The 21106-nt window shown below is 49.5% G+C and overlaps 2 protein-coding genes across 2 annotated transcripts in view; one reads left to right on the top strand and one right to left on the bottom strand.

Annotated features, from left to right (window-relative positions):
- Window positions 1-1822: 1822 nt before the first annotated feature.
- On the bottom strand, window positions 1823-14643 carry c1qbp (complement component 1, q subcomponent binding protein). The gene is made up of 6 exons (XM_052035156.1): window positions 14139-14643; window positions 12103-12253; window positions 9801-9888; window positions 7601-7696; window positions 4509-4631; window positions 1823-2285 (listed from the first exon to the last, which is right to left on the bottom strand). Exons 1-6 carry the CDS (start codon window positions 14626-14628, stop codon window positions 2139-2141), a joined length of 1095 nt encoding a protein of 364 aa, XP_051891116.1. The 5' UTR covers window positions 14629-14643; the 3' UTR covers window positions 1823-2138.
- A 349-nt stretch (window positions 14644-14992) lies between these two features.
- Window positions 14993-21106, top strand: part of LOC127581133 (schlafen family member 13-like) — a 36031-nt gene continuing 29917 nt past the window's right edge. Inside the window, exon 1 of the mRNA XM_052035152.1 lies at window positions 14993-15026. The gene's annotated coding sequence lies outside the window, so the exon portion shown is untranslated. The remainder of the gene's footprint in view (window positions 15027-21106) is intronic.

Raw genomic sequence — 21106 nt, 5'->3', positions numbered from 1 at the left:
CAATCATAGCACAGAATTTTAGTTGATTACATCCTAAAAGTACATGTCTAACTTTACTGTGCACTGTTGCACTTCATCCCCACATTTTTATCTCGCGACTTTACACAGGGGGCAGGCTGGATCAACCAGTATTCACCATCATATCCCTTTTCTGTGTGGATAAGGCAGGCCTTGCACTGGTTAACACTGGGAAGCCAAACCTCTTACATTAGGGTGGGAAGGATGATCAAATGACTACTTGGCAAGGGTCTGTCACTAATTCTAGCAAGATCACTCCAGTCATCTGTCTAGGATACACTACATGGTATGGTACAACTTTCAAAAGGTATTTAATTTAACACCATAATGTTGCTGCCAATTACATACTTTCAAGCAGACAGCTGAATAAATGAGATGATCCACCTTATTTTCAAGACAGAATCAGATTTATCACTGACTTAGATGATGTGAAATTTGTTGTTTTGCAGCAGCAATAGTGTAAATAAACTACATTGCAAAATAAAATAACAGGTAGTGTTCATAGACCATTCATAAATCTGATGGCGGAGGGGAAGAAGCTGTTCCTAAATCATTGAGTGTGGGTCTTCAGACTCCAGTACCTCCTCCTTGATGGTAGTAACGAGAAGAGGGCATGTTCCAGCTGGTGAGGGTCCTTAGTGATGGATGCCACCTTCTTGAGGCACCACCTCTTGAAGATGTCCTTAATGGCAGAGAGGGTTGTACCCGTGATGGAGCTGGCCAAGTCTACAACCCTCTGCAGCCTCTTTTGATCCTGTGTATTGGAGCCTCTGTACCAGTCTGAATGCTCTCCACCATATATCCATAGAAATTTGTAAGAGTCTTTGGAGACATACCAAATCTCCTCAAACTCCTAATGAAGTAGAGCTGCTGACATGCCTTCTTCATCGCAGACCAGCTTCAATCATACTTATTATAAACTACCTTTTTGCTGCAAATCTCTTCTGACTCTTACCTGGGTAGCCTCAAAGTTATTTTCTTCCCACACAAGCAGCAGGTTGGGACAAGATCATGAAGATGATCTCCAACACAGACCAGTGAGCAGATCAACCCATTGTTGTGCTGTAAAAGGAATGTAATTCTATAGCTTTGGTCATTCCTCCTAATATCTCCCTTCTGGCTCCATTAAGCACCTGTAATTCAGTTGCTTCATTCTAAAGGCACTATACAAACTTAGAGGCTCCATGTCAATTTCACTTGTAGCTCCCTATAATCTTAAGGCGAAACCCTATCATTTCCCTCAATCACATTGAGGCGTACAACATGAGAACAGGCTTTTGCCTCACTAAATCTACATCAGCCACCTATTTACACTGATTTTACATTTTCAAAAAAAAGGGATTATTCTTCCCACATTCCCATCAACTCCACCCAGGCTCTGCCCCTCATCCACACACCAGGGGCAATTTACAGCAGCCGACTAACTTATGAACCTGTAGGTCTTTGGGCTGTGGGGAAAACCCACCTGGTCACAGAGCAAACGCGCAAACTCCATACAGACAGCACTGGAAGCCAGGATTGAACCCGGGTCTCCCAAGCTGTCAGGCAGCTGTCTGCAACATTGCCACCCATAAGCCTCTCCCGCTGAATAAGCATCAAGAGACGTCCTCCTGGCGTACATTGCCAAACCAGCAGGGTGCAATCACAGCTGTGAAGGAAGCTGCATTTGAGTTTTGGTAGTATGAAATCAGCATTTTGTGAAATAAGGTGAATGACAATTTTATGTAATGTAATTTCATTTAGAGTTGAATACACGTTTTTTCCCCTTCTCTCTCTCCCCCCCAAACCCAGAAGATCACAAGAATTCATTCTGACATGTTTATTCAGGACAGCATCTTCCTTCCTGGGAACACCTTAATTTAGTTACCACATAAACAAGAAACAAATTGGTTCATGTGCCCACTTTTTTGGGTAACACTTCCACAATCAATGTACAGTTTAGAGACATTATTTTGGCTGTTGCAGCATCACAAATGACTTTTACATAATAAAGAAGCCAATTACACCTTTCAGTACTGGAGAATACCTTTGTACAAAGTCTATTGTAAAATAATTTCAAGCCTGTGAACATTCTGACCATTATGAAGCCATCTGTCAAAAAGCTGGGAGATGGGAAATGATTAGCACTTGATAAAACCATTCAAATTTTCAAGGAACTTGATGTACTCCTGGTGTTCTAAGGCAGTGCTCAGCTCAACAAGTTCATCAGCAAACGTGTTATCGATCCCACGGTCAGTCAGGAAGTCCATCAGATGGTCATAGAGGGCCTGTAAGAGCAAAGGAGTGAATTAAGGCCTTTGTAACTCATTCAGTACAGTCAACACCAAAGTGTCAATGCAACAAAGCTTACGGGATTGGTTTCTGGAGAGGGTTGTCCTGGGAAGAGAGACGAGTAGAGTTGGAGGAGTTGTGGGACAGTTACAGATATGGACAGAGAAGTGGCAGATGGAGTTTAATCCGGGCAAGTATGAGGTGTTGCACTTTGGGAGGTCAAATGAAAGGAGAAAGTAAACAGTTAATGGTAGACTCCTTAACAGCACTGAGGTACAGAGGGATCTTGGGGTCCAGATTTATAGTTCACTGAAAAGGCTATGCAAGTGGACACGATGGTAAAGGCGGCACATGGCGTGCTTGTCTTCATTAGTAGTTGCATTGAGTGTAAGACTAAGTCAGTCTTGCTGCAGCTGTATAAAACTTTAGTCAGACCGCACTTGGAGTATTGCACGCAGTTCTGGTCACCCCATTACAGGAAGGAAGTGGAGAGAGTGCGGAAGAGGTTTACCAGGATGCTGCCTGAATTAGAGGGCATGAGCTATAAGGTTGGAATTGGTTTATTATTGTCACATGTACCGAGGTACAGTTAAAAGCTTGTCTTGCATACTGTTCATACAGATCAATTCATTACACAGTGCATTGAAATAGTAAGCTAAAACAATAACAGAATAAAGTGCAGTGCAGGTAGACAATAAGGTGCAAGGTCATAATGAGGTAGATTGTGAGGTCAAGAGTCCATCTTATCGCACTAGGGAATCGTTCAATAGTTTTATCACAGTGGAGTAGAAGCTGTCCTTGAGCCTGGTGGTACGTGCTTTCAGGCTTTTGCATCTTCTGCCCGATGGGGGGAGGGGGGGGGGGGGGGAGAGAGAAGAGAGAATGTCCAGGGTGGGAGGGGGTCTCTGATCATGTTGGCTTCTTTACTGAGGCAGTGAGAAGTGTAGACAGAGCCCACGGAGGGGTGTTCTCCCTCGAGTGTCGAAGGCAGAGGGGAGGCCTTATTGAGGTTTTAAAATTATGAGGGGCATAGATTGGGTCCAGTCAGAATCTTTACCCCAGGATAGAAATGCAAACACTAGAGGACATGCTTTTTAAGGTGGGGGGGGGGGGGGGGGGGGGGGGGGGGAGGGCAGAAAGAGGGGGTTTAAAGGCAATGTGAGGGGCAAGTTTTTTTAATTAAACACAGTGGTAGGTTCATGGAATAGGTTACCAGGGGTAACAGTGGAATCAAACAGTTTGGTGGAGCTTCAGAGGCTTTTAGACTGACACACGAATGTGAAGGGATATCAATGATACACAAGAGGACATTCTGTATAAATTGGCATCAAGATCAGCACATTGTGGGCTGACTGGCCTGGTCAGTGCTGGACTGTTCTATGCGAGTAAAACTGGCCTGTACTGAAATTCAGAAGTGATCATGTTGAAAAAACAAGTTTCCTGATGCTGGCGAGACTGGAACCAGGGGGCATAAGAGGAAGGCACATGTCGAGGCCATTTGGGTCTGTAATTCTCCAGAGATCTGTAGCTTCTTAGTAGTTAAGTCTCAAGATGTAGATCAACAGACACTGATCAACAAAGAACAAGGGATTTGGAGTTTGGGAGATTGTGGAGCTGATGTCGAGTTATCAGCCTGCCACCCTTAAATGAAGGGTTTGAGGAGATGTACAGGAGACCAATTAGTTTAAACCAATCTCGTTTAGAGGCACTATTGTTTTAAGGTTTTGGAAAAGCACTCACAACCCTACAACATCTGCTTCTCTCTACTCCCATATACTTACACATCAGTGCAGAGAAACAAGGCACTGCATTGAGTGGTGAAACATGCAATAGCCAGTCACTTTCACTGCCTTCAGGGACTGACAGAAGCTGATGGGAGGACAGGACCACATTCAGCCACAACAACTTAGCACATAATACACCAGTCTCTGTGCCGATCTCTACCTGAATAGTTGGTCAACTATTCAGGTAGAGATCTAACCCTCTAGGGAAAGCTGTTTCTGGGAACAAGCCAGTGAGGGACCCCAAGAGTCTGTGGTAAAACTACCAGGAAACACAACACGAAAAAAATTCAATGTGGATTAGATAACACATTAACCGGATAGAAGAGAAAATTTCACGTAGGAAGTAAAGAAAGTAATAACTTGCCTCAGAGTTCCAAGTTCATACCACAGACAGACGGATGTACATACGGTATTCAGTGTTCTTTCACCACTTACCCAGTCTAGGGAATCTGTGTTAAGGGTATAGCTGGTATCCTTCCAATCATCCTCTCCAGTGGGCTGAAAGCTGACTTCCCTGATGGCAAATATGTCACTCTCGTCCTCCTCACCATGACCAACCTATTGTTATAAATACAAAAAAAATTTACGTCATCATTAGTGCAGGAAACTCAGAACACTGGGGAGCGTGGCTGTGTTAATGGATTACATTCAAAGATTAAACATACATCCAGGTGGTTAAAAAATGACCCCATTAAATATCAGGGTGACATTGTGGGAACAGCATCAAGTGCAGGTTTGTCTCCCAGGACAAACCATTCTTTTGCCAACAGATCTCAAACTGCTATTCATAGTCAATTTCCCAGTACAACCAGCATTGAAGGAACATCATCACAAGCCCTCCAGCAGTTCAACGGAGTCCAGCAACGCCACTCTGACTAAATTGAAGGAGTGGGCAGGAACATATTTACTGCCCATTTCCTAGTTCAGATTCCCCACCCTTGCATCTTATTGCACTGCACTTTCTCTGTAGCTGTGACACTTTACTCTGTACTGTTATTGTTTTTACCTGTACTACCTCAATGCATTCTGTACTGACTCAATGTAACTACACTGTGTAATGAATTGATCTGTACAATTGGTATGCAAGACAAGTTTTTCACTGTACCTCGGTACAAGTGACAATAATAAACCGATACCCTATTCTTGGCCATTCCAGTAATCAGTTACACTACCATCCACCACCCCCCCCCCCCCCCCCCCCCAGTTATATACCCCATTTTTGTTTTAAGCCTCATTTAAAAATCTGGAACACAAATACTACCTCCTTATTACTTTCTTTTTTGCACTGTATGTTTTTGTAATTTATAGTAATTTTTGTCTTTGCACTGTACTGCTGCTGCAAAACACATTTCACATCATAAGTAGGTGACAATAAATCTGATTCTGAAAATTGCAGACGCTGGAAGAACTCAGCCAGTTAAGCAGCATCTGTGGAAAGAGAAATCATTTAATATTTCAGGTCAGCAACCCTTCCTCTTTTATAAATCTTTCTGTCTGCACCACTTACAATTTAACTGCTTCTTCAGATGTTCCTTATGCTCATATCTCCATCAAACCAATCAATTTATATCCCACATCTTCCCCCACTCAGAAGGGTACATGTTAGAATCATCAGGACTGGTGTGACCATAGAAAGCTGTAACCTGCCTTTAGTCTCTCAGGTAAAACTACTGCAACTTTCTGAAATTCTCAGAGCTGGCAGTTCTGCATGGAAGTGCTGGTAGTTCATTTGCAAATATCAGGAGATTGGGGACTCCCATACAAGCACACAAACACAGCACTGTCCCAAACTTCCTCCAACTGATCACTGCTGTCATTCTGAGTGGGCTCCGACACAGCGCTCCTCATGGAGTCCAGCAATGCAACATTCCTAGCAATGTCCAGCAGTTACACTGAAGTTGGCCTGTCAGATTTACTGTGTTCAGTGACTGAGGTACAGCTGAGAGTGCAAGGGGCAAGTTTCAGGTAATTCACATTTTTCTTTTAAATGGGTTAAATGAATTGTTTTCACGTGTTTAAAATTTAAGTTTAATTTCTGACAACTTTTCTAACAAACACTCAAGCTGTTCGGCAGCTGCTTCAACTGCATAACTGGCTGTCAAAGCACTTCTGTGGGAGCTACAACTGGCTGGCTCAACTGATCGGGTGAGAGGCACCCACATGGAGAAAGTTCTCACTGGGAGATCTGCTCAATGTAACAGCAGGTGAGTGAGTGAGAAGCACAGGCAGCTCACTGCTCCAGAGAAGGCATGGGGCCATGAGGGCAAGAACCATCCCAGGCCTAGTTCATCTTTGATCGTCTTAGACCTGTCCGATTGCTTCAAACGCTGTTCCTCACTTCAAAACACTCACCCAGCTGCCTCCTTTATTTTCTGTCAGTCCAACCACTTATCTTGAACACAGAACAATACAGCACAGGAACATCCATACTCAGCAAGATTATCTCACCCGTAACAAGTACCACATTCTCTTAAACCACTGACCACCAATACTTTGCACATCTAGAAACAGTTCCTCTTTGGGCATCATCCCACTCCACGTCAGAAAAATAATTTACCTTTGATCCTTCCATGACTTCCTTGAAAATGGTGTAAAGTCCCAATTCCATACTACCTTTCTGCTGTTCTGACACCAAAGTTACTATCAAAATGAACACTGGCCTGTATGCATGATGACAAAAATGCACACTCTCTGCTCATTTTGTACATTGCCATGGACCTGGTTGGTCACATCGTTAATGAATAGACCGACCTAAAAGGTGGTCAAAACATATTCAGTAGCAACTTTCAAAAGGAAAAGGAAAACAATTACAGGGTTCAGGAGACGGGCCACTGAGCAGCACAAACTGGACAGCTCCTTCAGAGGCCAGACAGGAGTAATTTTTTTCTAAATTTTATTTACAGCGCGGTAACAGGCCCTTCCGGCCCAACGAGTCCGCGCCGCCCATTTTAAACCCCAAATTAACCTACCTGTATGTTTTTGCAATGTGGGAGGAAACCGGAGCACCTGGAGGAAACCCACGCAGACACGGGAGAACGTACAAACTCCTTACACACAGCGACAGGAATCGAACCCCGATCACTGGCGCTGTAATAGCGTCGCACGAACCGCTACGCTACAGTGCCGCTCCTAATTGAATGGCCTCCTTCTGTGATTCTACAATCACAGATCCCACCCATGTTTTACACTGCCCAGCTCCATAGGATTGCCCTCACCCAACTATTCTTACTTTATTGAACATAGTCAGTGGTTTCCAGTTTCTTTAATTTGAATCACACATTCACTTCTGGGACCCCATGTTTAGCTGCTTTCCTCACACATGCCACCTCTTGGTGACGTCACCTGTGAACACTGGGCCTAGGTGTCCAAAGGCACAGCCAATCAGTGGTGGAGGAAATGTTTACAGGAACATTGTTTGCTTTTAGTGCTACCAAGCTATGGATTGAATACAGCCTCTAATTAACATCCGGAATATTGCAGTTGGTCCATCAAACTCGCAATGAGATGAGCCCAGTACAAATACCCACCTCATCTTCGGGATAGTGGCAGTCAAACACCAGGCTTCGGTTATTCGACAGCTTGGTCACTTCAACAACAAAGTTTGGGGTTGAGATAATTTCAGGCTGCAAAGAAATCCAGTTATTCATTAGATGCAAGATCACATTTCCAATGGTATTCCAGATGCAATTCTCTGTTTTGCAAGAATGACATTAGGCACATCAACTTCCCCAGCTAGGTTCTTAACAGATAGCACAGGTAAGAGATAGACTGACAGACCCTCACCTCTGAATCTTACCACATATTTGCAGCTATGGGATGAGACTCCCCAGCCAATCCATTCTTTTAACTGATAATCTCAATTTATATCCATCAAATTCCAAGATTCATAACGTGCATTGGGCACTGAACGGGATGTTTCCTTCACAGATAAAGGAGAGCTAGTGTATGTGGTGCGTTTGGATTTTCAAAAGGCAACTGATGGCAGGCTACATAAAAAGGTACTCCATGACAGAAGGACTAACGAGGTTGAGAGCAAAATGCTAGTATGTATATAGAATTGATTAGCAGGCCAAAGTAGAAATAAAGATTACTTTAAATTTGGAAAGGTGCAACTAATAGGGTGCCTCAAGGATCAGAGCTAAAGCTTCAGCTATTTACAAACAAAGACCTAAAAGGACTGAGTGCATTGTACCCAACTGTGTATGTGATATAACAATGGCAAGCACAACAAAAGATATTGTGCAAGGGATACAAACGGGTCAAGCAAACAGCAGTTTGAGTATAGTGCGTGGAAACAAGTTTATCAACTTTGGCAGGAAGAATAAAAGAAAAGGGCATTGTATTGAGGAGTGTGTGACGGCTCAGCGTTGGTGTTCAGGGAGATCTGTCTCCCCCGTATGGGTTGGCTAGCATGTGGGCACGGTATATTGTCTGAAAGGCAAATGGAAAGATTAGTCTTTATTGGAAGGGAGACGGAGTACAAAAGTAGTCTTATTGCTACAGTAGTACAGGGCTTCATCAAGTCCATACCAGGGTTATCAGAAAAAAGTACTTGCCTCAGTGCAGAGTCACTAGGTTGATTCCTAGAACGAGGGGGTTCTATCACGAGGAAAGACTGGACTAAAGGGGCCTATACACTCAAGTTTAAAAGAATGAATGAGAAGAATAAAAGATGCTGATGGAGTTTTACTGCGAGGATGTCCTTCTCTCTCGTAATGCAATAAGACCAAGATTAAGATGAATTCCTTTCGAGAGTTTTCAGCCACATGGCTGAAGATGCAGTGTCACGTTCAGGATGGAGTTACAGATTCTGGACTACACCAGAATCAATGGCTATTAAATCAGACATAAAAGGTGATGAGACCAAAGATTACTTGAACCATGATCATATTAGATGACAGAACAGGCTTGACAAACTTCCTCATGCTTCTACTTCAGCTCATCTTCAGGCCAATTACTAGGATCAATCACTTTCACCCTAAGAGGACACATTAGGAATATTGTGCTCACTTTTGGTCACCCTGCTATAGAAAAGATGCCATTAAGCTGGAAGGAATGCAGAGATTTACAAGGATGTTGCCGGGACTGAGTTACGGAGAGGGGTTGAGCAGGCTGTGACTCTTCATTGGCGTGTAGGAGAATGAGGGCTGACGTTATAGAAGTGTAAAAGGTCATGAGGGGCATAGATGGAGTGAATGCACAGAGTTTTCCTCGGGTTGAGAAACTGAGATCTAGAGGACATAGGTTTAGGGTGAGGGGGGAGAAATTTAATACAAACCTGAGGGGCAACTTTTTCCACCTAGAGGGTGGTCAGTATACGGAACAAACTGCCAGAGGAAGTGGGTGAGCCAGGTACATTAACAATATTTAAAAGACACTCGGGCAGGTACATGGACAGGAGAAGTTCAGAGGGATGTGGGCCACACATGGGCGAAAGGGACTAGCTTATATGGGAATCTTGGTCAGCATGGACCAATTGGGCCAAAGGGCCTGTTTCTGTGCTGTATGACTATGAATCTAAAATGTTGCCTACCTCTTATGAAAGATAATCAAGAACATTTTAAAATATTTTCCTGGAATGTGTGCAAATGGAATACTGCACAAGGCCCCACTCAGTCATCACCCCACCTTCCACGCTCCACAGCAGCAGTATTCCTGCATAACTACCTCCCATATCCATTAGGTAAAGATGGACTTACACCACCAAGGAAGGACGATTTGTCTCACCTCATTCTCAGCATCCTTCTGTCCTTCCTGTGGAGCCTCTTCCATTGTTGGTGGAATACTGTTGTTAATATTAAAACTGACTGTGATCCTACAACAGGAAGACATAAAATGTCATTAACCCCAGGAGTAAACAAACATCCATGACACACTACTGCAGCAGGAAAGGGACAAAGATGCTCTGCTTAGACTATAATCAGCAATGTTAAGCAAAATATCTGGGTGTTGGATTATTTGTCAAGTTCAGGATAAGACAAGCAGTCTAGGAAACAGAGTGCTGACACTATATGCATAGCCTGAAAAACGATCAACTTTTTGCATTTGTAGTACTCTAATGCAAGTCTACAGCCATAGGAGATCAGATTTCTTGTCAATTTCTAAAATTCATTAGTCAGAAAACTTACAGTATGCGGTGACATTCAGTGCATTCGAGGATGAGACTGCACGGTAGGTGGTGCAGAGGAGATTCACTGATATGTTGCTTGGGATGGTGCATTTTAGCTGTGAGGAGGGACCAGAAAGGCTGGATGTGTTTTCCTTGGAGCAGAGAAGCTTGAGGAGGGACCTGACCAAGTTACACAAAATCATGCAGGGCATAGATAGGGTAGTGAGGAAATTTCCCTTTGAGCAAAGGTGCTTATAACCATGGGGGTTAACTAACAGGTAGATTTCGAGGCTACGTGAGAAAGAATGTTTTTCATAGAGAATGACTGAAATCAGGAATGTGATGCCTGACTGGGTGGTGAGGCAGTTACTCACAACATTTAAGGCATAGAAGGCTATGGGCCAAGTGCTGGAAATGGGATTAGTAAAGCTGGTTGCACGATGGCAGGTACAGTACAGACAGAGTGGGCCGAAGGGCCCGTTGCTGGCTGCGTGACTATGGGTCCTCCAGCACTGGGTCTGTAGCCCCACAGGTCACTGCTTTTCACGTCCACATCCAAGTGGGTTTAAATGGCGACGAGTTTCCGCCTCTTTCAAACAACGAGTTCCGGAGGGCGCCACCTTCTGGGTGTTAAACCTTTGCTGGAGTTGCCTCAAGGATTTGGCCAATTTACTGGGGCAATGTCTCCTACACTCCCCCTGCCACCTCAATGTTCCTTTTCACTCCCTAATTTAATGGCCCCCTGTACCAGAAAGCCTCAGTCAGACTGTTCACCGCCTTGGCAGTCCATGCTCTAATCCACACAGGCTGCATGGATCTCCCATCTGTGGATAAACGCAAGGGCCGAGCACCCGTCATCTTCTGAAACTCCATACCTGCCCCAATACACCCACAGCCTCCTGCCCACATCCACTGATCAAATCTACATCGTTAAAACTAAGCAGTGTGACTCCCAGCCGACACGGCTGCCACAGATCATATTGGTTTGCACCAACTCCCACATGCTCAGCTATAACTCTGTCATAATTTGTTTTACAACTATTTATGATTTTTAATTATAATGTAATCTAGTTAGAAGATACTGATTTTATACTTTGTATTGGAGTACAGTGAAGCTCTTTACAACAGAAGGAAAAATAAACCAGAATACACACACAGCCAAATACTTTCCTGTGATGTTACACCTGGAACTCTTTTCTATACTTTAAACGGTCATCAGTGCTTCTTATTAATTCAATACTTGTTTCCTTTAAATACAAACACAGCACTCCCTTCCGCTGCTTCACCAATTCCCCTGTTCACCAAAACGTTGAACTTTGGTAGCAGTCTCTTGTAGAACTGGACTTGGCGCTAAATTTTGTGTTAGAAAAAGACTTGGTGTTTGTATTGGAAATAATCCTGAGAACTCACACTGACATTAATCAAGATCTATCAGTATTCAAAGAACAGAAGAGTTCTGATCTAGTCCAAAATTCCTCTGCCAACATCACTAAAACACATTATGATCGTTTCACTTACTACTGTCTGAATGACCATACTCAGCATTACAAGACTGAAATTTCGAAAAAAAAAACATTCACTTGCTTTGAAACATGCATTTCTGAAGCCTCACATTCCATCAATCCAATCAGAGTACTCCTGATAAAATGTGCGTCAAATAGTAACCAGAATAACTGTAGTTCTGTACGTCATTATACTGCATAGCACAATCCAATGTTCCCTCAATAAAAAGATTCAAACAAACACTAAGTCAGCCAGGTATTAATCTTACTAATCTCAATAAGAGTTTCATTTTTACAGTGCTTTTTAACAAAAGCAGCCAAATGCACCAGAGGTGAACAGGTAATTGGAAAAGGAAGGAACAGGCACAGGGTAACCAATACTGAATGAGTTAGTAGGGAAGAGGTTCATTTCACTTACCTTTCACCTTCAACTTTTCGTACAAGTTTAGCTTCTGTCCCATTCAACCCGATCTCCCAGCCTCCGGAGACTTTGGGCAGCGTGGTACTCTTTTGAATTTTCTTTTCCTCTTTGATTTCATCTGTCAGGAATTCTGCAAATGCCTTGTCACCTGCAGAGCAAATGAAGAACTTGCCGGTTAAAACATCGCACCTTCACCATGCTCCACAAACATAGTTAAGCCAACAGAAAGTTCATGACCTGCTAGATGCACAACCCAGTATTCGGACAAAAATAAGATCTGATCAACAGCATCGTGGAATCATGCAATTTCAGACAGGCCAATAAGTGTGGCAGAGTGGAATAGAGCAGCTGTTTCACAAGTCCAACAACCCAGGTTGGATCTTGGCCTCTGGTCTGCCTGCAAGGAGATTACATGTCTCAGTGTGACCACATAGTGCTCCTCTCATGGTGGGTTCACATGGAGACCCAAGAGACTGCAGCTGTTAGAATCTGAAGTGACAAACAGTCTGCTGGAGGATCAAGCAGCATCTGTGGGGGAAAAGCAACTATCGCCGCTTTGGGTCGAAACCCTGCATCAGGACTGGTGGGTTAATTGGCCACTGTCACTCCTGAAGGTGGCGTGGTGGGAGAATGAAGGAGTTGGTGGGTACCTGGGAGAGAAATGTGATCAGGGAATTAGGACGGCGAATCGCACTGGTCTGAGTCAACGTAGACTTGGGGAACTTTATGAATCAAGCTTATCAGAGGGGATTAGGCTCAAGGACAGCTTCCATTCTGCTGTTATCAGACTCTCGAACAGACCTCTCACACATGACCTCGCTGCAGCCCTTGCACTTCATATTTGCCTCTGCGACACTATATTCTGCACTCTATTTTTCTACCACCCCGATGTACTTATAAGAACATAAGAAGTAGGAGCAGGAGGAGGCATCTGGCCCGTCGAGCCTGCTCTGCCATTCAATAAGATCACGGCTGATCTGGCTGTGAACTCAGATCCACCTACCTGCCTTTTCCTCATGACCCTTAATTCCCCCACTATGCAAAAACATATTTTTATTATTAAAAAAATAGATTTTTATTATTAAAAAAATAGATTTAATGAGGTGGCCTCTACTGCTTCCCTGGGCAGAGAATTCCAGATTCACTACTGTCTGGGAAAAGCAGTTTCTCCACATCTGTCCTAAATCTACTCCCCTGAATCTTGAGGCCATGTCCCCTGGTTCTAGACTCACCTACCAGTGGAAACAACCTTCCCGCCTCTATCTTATTTATCCCTTTTAGAATTCTACGTTTCTATCGGATCCCCGGTTCCCACCCCCCACCCCCTCCCCCTCCCCATCCACAATGTGGAGCCACCCCTTCCCTGTGCGGATGCCCCCCCTTCGTCCTGCCCCTCGTCCTTCCCCCCCCATCCGTCCCCTCACCCTTCTCCCTCCCCTCCAACATAACCTCCGCCATCCCCCCCTCACCAGCCCCCCACCTTCCCCTCCACCTCCCCGCCCCGTAACCCTCGGTGCGCAACCCCCCGACCCCTCACCCCCGGTGTGCAGTCCCCCGCCCCCCGACCCCTCACCCCCGGTGTGCAGTCCCCCGCCCCCCGACCCCTCACCCCCGGTGTGCAGTCCCCCGCCCCCCGACCCCTCACCCCCGGTGTGCAGTCCCCCGCCCCCCGACCTCTCACCCCCGGTGTGCAGTCCCCCGCCCCCCGACCCCTCACCCCCGGTGTGCAGTCCCCCGCCCCCCGACCCCTCACCCTCGGTGTGCAGTCCCCCGCCCCCCGACCCCTTACCCTCGGTGTGCAGCCCCCCGACCCCCGACCCCTCACCCTCGGTGTGCAGCCCCCCGCTCCCTGACCCCTCACCCCGATGTGCAGCCCCCCGACCCCTGACCCCTCACCCTCGGTGTGCAGTCCCCCGCTCCCTGACCCCTCACCCTCGGTGTGCAGCCCCCCGACCCCTGACCCCTCACCCTCGGTGTGCAGTCCCCCGCTCCCTGACCCCTCACCCTCGGTGTGCAGCCCCCCGACCCCTCACCCTCGGTGTGCAGCCCCCCGCAGCCGCACGACGCGCCGTTGAGGGGCCGGCCGGCGCCCAGCGGCCCCCGCCTCAGGCCGGAGCTGCAGAGGAGCCACATGGAGCGGGCGAGGCCGCGGGCCCCGGGGCTGCCGGCCGCCTGCCGCAGGAAGGAGAGGTGAGGCAGCGGGACGGCCCGGGGGCCGATCCGGGCGGCGGAGCCGAGGAGCCGGGCGAACACCGTCAGCATGGCGGCTGACCTCGGGCACACGGCACGGAGTGTGACCCGGCACCGGAACCCGGATCCCTCCACGGGGGTCACCGCCGGCAAAGCAACCAATCTGGTGGTGGGGGTGGGACTGCCGCGGAGTGGTGGGCGGGGCAGCATCGGACCAATCAGGGCCCGGATACTCGGACGGCCCGGGCGGGGTGGTGAGCAGCGCCGGTCCGAGGGCGGACGGTTCAGGCCAGGAAAGGGCGCGAACCTGGGGGCGGGATTTGTTCGAGGCATCGAAGACCAGGAGAGGACAACTGATTGCGGCGGGCTCCGTGGAGACCAATCAGGGATCGGGAGGAGGTACAGACCTGAGGGCGGGCTCTGTTGTGATCAATCAGGATTCAGGAGCGGACGCCAATCTGAGGGCGGGCTCTATTGTGGCCAATCAGGGGTCGGGAGGGTACAGCGAGCCGAGGGCGGGCTCTGTTGCGACCAATCATGGTTCAGGAACGGACGCCAATCTGAGGGCGGGCTCTGTTGCGACCAATCAGATTTCAGGAGAGGCCGCCAATCAGAGGGCGGGCTCTGTTGCGACCAATCAGGGATCGGGAGGGTGCAGCGAGCCGAGGGCGGGCTCCATTCAAGTTTTGCCGAGCGTTTGGCGCGGAGCGTTTCCCTTCGCCTCGCCGCGGGTGAGTGGGGGCGGGGCCGAGGTGATTGCAGAGGGGGAGGGGCCGCCGACGACAGCGCCCTTGGGGCGGGCGGTGCGGGTCGGTCGGTGGTGAGGGTGAGGGGGAGGGGGGGGGGGGGATGCAGTGTGAAGGGAGGGGGGGACGGGGGGGTGCGGGGTGAAAGGAGGGGGGGATGGGGGGGTGAAAGGAGGGGGGGGATGGGGGGTGAAAGGAGGGGGGGGATGGGGGGTGAAAGGAGGGGGGGATGGGGGGTGAAGGGGGGGAGGGGGGGTGAAGGGGGGGAGGGGGGAGGGAGGGGGGAGGGGGGGGGGAGGGGGGGGGGAGGGGGGAGGGGGGGTGAAGGGGGGGAGGGGGGGTGAAGGGGGGGATGGGGGGTGAAGGGGGGAGGGGGGGTGAGGGGGGGATGGGGGGTGAAGGGGGGATGGGGGGTGAAGGGGGGAGGGGGGATGGGGGGTGAAGGGGGGAGGGGGGGATGGGGGGTGAAGGGGGGGAGGGGGGGTGAAGGGGGGGAGGGGGGATGGGGGGTGAAGGGGGGGAGGGGGGATGGGGGGGGGAGGGGGGATGGGGGGTGGAGGGGGGGAGGGGGGATGGGGGGTGGAGGGGGGGAGGGGGGATGGGGGGTGGAGGGGGGGAGGGGGATGGGGGGGGGAGGGGGGGTGGGGGGTGAAGGGGGGGAGGGGGGGTGGGGGGTGAAGGGGGGGAGGGGGGGAGGGGGGGTGAAGGGGGGGAGGGGGGATGGGGGGTGAAGGGGGGGAGGGGGATGGGGGGGGAGGGGGGATGGGGGGTGAAGGGGGGGATGGGGGGGAGGGGGGGTGGGGGGATGGGGGGTGAGGGGGGGGAGGGGGGGTGGGGGGGTGAGGGGGGGGAGGGGGGGTGGGGGGGGGGGGGGGGGGGGGGGGGGTGGGGGGGGTGAAGGGGGGGATGGGGGGTGAAGGGGGGGAGGGGGGATGGGGGGTGAAGGGGGGGAGGGGGGGTGGGGGGTGAAGGGGGGGAGGGGGGGTGGGGGGTGAAGGGGGGGAGGGGGGATGGGGGGTGGGGGGTGAAGGGGGGGAGGAGGGACGGGGGTGAAGGGGGGGAGGGGGGACGGGGGGTGCAGCGTGGAGGGGGGACGGGGGGTGCAGCGTGAAGGGGGGAGGGGGGATGGGGGGTGCAGCGGGGAGGGGGGATGGGGGGTGCAGCGTGAAGGGGGGAGGGGGGATGGGGGGTGCAGCGGGGAGGGGGGATGGGGGTGCAGCGTGGAGGGGGGGAGGGGGGATGGGGGGTGAAGGGGGGGATGGGGGTGCAGCGTGGAGGGGGGGAGGGGGGATGGGGGGTGAAGGGATGGGGGGTGCAGCGTGAGGGGGGGATGGGGGGTGCAGCGTGAGGGGGGATGGGGTGCAGCGTGAAGGGGGGGAGGGGGGATGGGGGGTGCAGCGTGAAGGGGGGGAGGGGTGAAGGGGGGGAGGGGGGATGGGGGGTGCAGCGTGAAGGGGGGGAGGGGGGATGGGGGGTGCAGCGGGGAGGGGGGATGGGGGGTGCAGCGTGAAGGGGGGGAGGGGGGATGGGGGGTGCAGCGGGGAGGGGGGATGGGGGGTGCAGCGTGAAGGGGGGGAGGGGGGATGGGGGGTGCAGCGGGGAGGGGGGATGGGGGGTGCAGCGTGAAGGGGGGAGGGGGGATGGGGGGTGCAGCGTGAAGGGGGAGGGGGGATGGGGGGTGCAGCGTGAAGGGGGAGGGGGGATGGGGGGTGCAGCGTGAAGGGGGGGAGGGGGGATGGGGGGTGCAGCGTGAAGGGGGGGAGGGGGGATGGGGGGTGCAGCGTGAAGGGAGGGGGGGATGGGGGCGGTGCGTGAAGGGAGGGGGGATGGGGGCGGTGCGTGAAGGGGGGGGGAGGATGGGGGCGGTGTGTGAAGGGGGTGAACAACGGCAGAAGTGACCGGGGGCAGGCGCGGCTGCTGGTTCATCATTAGCCCCGCCCCAGGGCGGCTCAGCCAGGGAAGCTGCCCTCCCCAGTCCGCTGCCTCCGCCTCAATGAGGTGTCGGGCCCGGTCTGGCGAGTCTTTGCTGCCCTTCCCCTGTCCCCTCAGTCGCGGACACAGGCCCCTCGGCCTAACCCATCCACGCCGGCCGAGCTGCCAGCCCCACCTGCCTGTGTCCAGCCCACGTCCTCCACACCCCCCTGTCCACAGAACTGCCCAAATGTCATAACTGTCCCCGCATCTCCCACCTCCTCTGCCAGCTTGTTCCACCCACCCTCAGAGAGAACCTGCCCCTTGGGCGCCTTTTAAATCTTTCCCTTCCTACTCTTAATTTTAGACTCCCCTACCCTGGGAATAAGTCTGTGACCATTCACCCTATCGATGCCCCTCATGATTTTATAAATATCTATAAGGTCACCCCTCAGGCTCCTTCGCTTCAGGGAAAACATTCCAACCTATCCAGTCTCTCCTTGTAACTCAAGCCCTTTGGTGCTGGTAACATCCACATGAATCATTTCTGGACCCTCTCTCTGGCAATAGCAGGGTGACCAGAACTGCAAGTGCTGTCTCACCAACATCCTATACATCTGTAACATGACACCTCAACTCTTCTACTCAATGCCCTGCCTTCTTCACCACTTTTCTACCTGAGTCACCTCTTTCAAGGAAATATGTCCTTGTAACCCTAGGCCTCTCTTCTGCAACAATCCCCATGGCCCTACCCAAACTTCCCAAAATACATCACTTTGCACTTTGTCTGAGTTAAATTCCATCTGTCATTCCTTTGCCCACATTACCTGTTGTAATCTTAGCCAACTTTCACTCTCCACCACACCACCAATTTTGTTGGTGAAGCAGCCAGCATAATCAAAGACCCCACCAACCCGGATCACTCTCTTCTCTCCTCTTCCTTCAGGCAGAAGATACAGGAGACTGAGGGCACGTACCACCAGACTTAAGGACAGCTTCTACCCCACTGTGATAAGACTATTGTACGGTTCCCTTATATGATAAAATAGACTCTGACCTCACGATCTACCTTGTTGTGACCTTGCACCTTATTACACTGCACTTCCTCTGTAGCTGTGACACTTTACTCTGTACTGTTATTGTTTTTACCTGTACTACCTCAATGCACTCTGTACTAACTCAATGTAACTGCACTGTGTAATGAATTGACCTGTATGATCAGTATGCAAGACACTTTTTCCACTGTACCTCTGTACAGGTAACAATAATAAACCAATACCAATATCCACAAGCTTACTAATCATGCCACCTACGTTCTCATCTGAATGACCAGTACCAGTCCCTGCAGCCCTCCATGACCACCCTCTGATTCTTTCCACCAAGCCAATTTTGTATCCATTTGGCCAGCTCACCCTGGATCCCATGTGATCTCAACTTCCAGACCAGCCTACCATGTGGGACCATGTAAAGAGACATGCCGAATTCCATATAGACAGCGCCCACTGCTCTGCCCTTGCCAGTCCCCTTGGTCACTTCACAAAAAAAACTCAGTCAGATTCATGATACATGATTTTCTACACACAGGGCCACACTGACTATCCCTAATCAGTCCTTCCCTTTCCAAATGTAAATAAATCTAGTCTCTCAGAATCCCAATAACTTTCCCATCACTGATGTTAGACTCACCAGCCTGAGGTTTCCTGGCTTGTTCTTGCAGATCTTCTTAAATAAAGTGACACAACATTAGCCACTCTCCAGTCTTCTGGTACCTCACCCGTAGCTAAGGAAAACACAAAAATCTCTGATGGGGCTCCAGCAATCTCTTCCCTTGCTTCCCACAATGATCTAGGACACATTTGGTTGGGTCCTGGGGATTTATCTACCTTTATGCGCCTCAAGAACACGAGCATCTCCTCTTTCCTAATATCAATCCAGGCAGTCTCCAGGTTGGTACAGGGTTCTGTTCTTGTTCATACCCTGAGCTGTTCATAAGTTGAAACAGCTGTGAGAGGAGAGTGAGCAGGTGCGGGAAAAGTGGCTGCCAGCCGGCCTCACTGACTCGATGAGCGAACGCGTGAATCTGCTCAACGCTCCCAGCTTTGCTCAGCTTAAACCAGGTTGTTGTGGCTGGAAGGGGTGGTGAGAAGGCACATAGAAATGCCCTGTTCCCTCTGGCAGAAGATGCCTGCAGCCCAGCACCAGCTGGCAAATCCATCCCACTGGTCTCCTAACTGTTCATTTGTACGTATGGTATGTCTATAAGTTGGATGATTATAAAAGCGGGGAGCGCCTGCGTGTTTAAGATGTCACTATTCTCTCCCCTGAATTCCATAGCTTCCATGACTTTCTCCATAGTAAATACAGATGAGAATATTCATTTAACACCTCGGCCACCTCCCATGACTCCACACATAGACAACCACGCTGATCCTTAAGGGGACCTGTTCTCTCCCTAGTGATTTGGCACGGAATATCTGTTCTTGTAGCCACTGTGTTTTTGTAACTGGTCCAGATGAGTTTTTGGACAATGGGGAAACCCCAGGATATTGATGGTGGGGATGCCTGAATGTTGTCTAGGTCTTGCTGCACGCAAGCATTGACTGCTTCATTTGCTGAAAAGTTGCAAATGGTACTGAGCATTGTACAGTCAGGAGTGAACATTCCCACTACTGACCTTATGATGGAATGATGGTCACTGATGAAGCAGCTGAAGATGGTTGTGGCTTTGCTGCTACGTTAATAAACTTCTGTAATGACGTTCTGGGTTTGGGATCATTGACCTCTGTAAACCACAACTAGCTTCCTGTAGTTGAGGTACAACTCCAACTGCTGGTGCTTTCCCTTTGCTGCCCATTGACTTCAGTTATACCAGGGCACCTTAATGCTACTGTCACTCAAACGATGCTTTGCTGTTGAGGGCTGGAACTCTCACCTCGTCTCTAGAATTCAGATCTTCAGTCCACGTTTGAACCAAGGCTGTGATGAGGTCTGGAACCGAGTGGTCATGGCAAAGCCCAAATCGAGTGGTCATGGCAAAGCCCAAATCGAGCATCAGTGAGCAGGTAATAGGGAGTAAATGTCGCTTGATAGCACTGTTGAGGATTCCTTCTTCCAGTTTGATGACAGTAGACCGATTAGGTGGTGATAAGCTGCAAATGTATCCCCTTTATGAGGAGGCATATTTATTTGCTAAACAACAGCATTTAATTTTAAAGACATAGTAAGTAATTACTAAACCAGGAAGGCTGTGGGTCTGCAAATTGTACAACAAGCTGAGAGTAAAATTAGAAACTTGCAGGAGACTTGAGTTATTGCAACACAGTTTTAGCAGGTAAAGTGAGCTCAAGGCAATATGCCATAAAGATGAGCACCTTGTCTTCTGTCTGGGTACATCGCAGCCTTTGGGACTTAACGCTGAATGCAATCATTACAGGGTGCTTACTTTCTGCATATCAGAACTGGCCTGTCCTGCTGTAATGTAATCTATCTGTAATATTAACTCTGTTTTTCTCTCCATGGACCCTCCCTGATTCGTGAGACATTTCGTAAATCTCCAACCTGCATTTCACAGCTTTTATAAGCACTTGTGTTTTCCTCTCTTCCCCCCCCCCCCCCCCATCTGTCCTCATTAATCTATCAAACCAGATAGCTCATCAGTAGCAGACCCCATGGCAACACTGACCCTACCCAATCAGAGATACCCGCATTGTGCTGTCCATCCTTCCCCACCCTTTGCAACTTAAAAGCAGATGTTCTCACTTTTTCCATTATGATGAAGGGTCTTCAGGCCTGAAATGTAGAGAGAAACTATTTCTCTCTCCACAGATGCTGCCTGGCCTGCTGGATGTTTCCAGCGTTTTTTTGTTTTTTAAAAATATTTCAGACTCCCAGAATCTTCAGTGTTTTAATTTTCATTAAGAACCTGATGTACTGGATTCCTCAGCTCCTATGACAATGTGGGGCATTCTGCAGTTACATAGTCAAAGCTGTTCTTTCAGGTCAATGAACTAATTGGAGTGCAGAATGCAGCAATGTAGGGGAGAAAGTGAGAAATGTTTGTGTCAATAATTACGTTGTATGTACTAGTTAATTTGGTACCAGCACACAGGATAACAGATGTCTCCTTTGAAGTAATTATGCAGTTATTTTGACAA

This window comes from Pristis pectinata, chromosome 21 (genome assembly GCF_009764475.1).
Source record: "Pristis pectinata isolate sPriPec2 chromosome 21, sPriPec2.1.pri, whole genome shotgun sequence".
NCBI classification, from domain to species: domain Eukaryota; kingdom Metazoa; phylum Chordata; class Chondrichthyes; order Rhinopristiformes; family Pristidae; genus Pristis; species Pristis pectinata.
The sequence above is the reverse complement of the archived record's forward strand: the minus strand, read 5'-3'. Positions and strand labels throughout refer to the sequence as shown.

What these genes read in the sequence shown, in the direction of transcription:
- c1qbp (XM_052035156.1), bottom strand. Translation starts at nt 14,628, where the DNA reads ATGCCTCGAACAAATCCCGCCCCCAGGTTCGCGCCCTTTCCTGGCCTG. An exon ending in CGAAAAGTTGAAGGTGAAAG is followed by an intron (nt 9,889 to 12,102) that starts GTAAGTGAAATG and finishes TTCCTGTTGTAG; the next exon opens with GATCACAGTCAGTTTTAATA. An exon ending in AGAAGGATGCTGAGAATGAG is followed by an intron (nt 7,697 to 9,800) that starts GTGAGACAAATC and finishes ATTTCTTTGCAG; the next exon opens with CCTGAAATTATCTCAACCCC.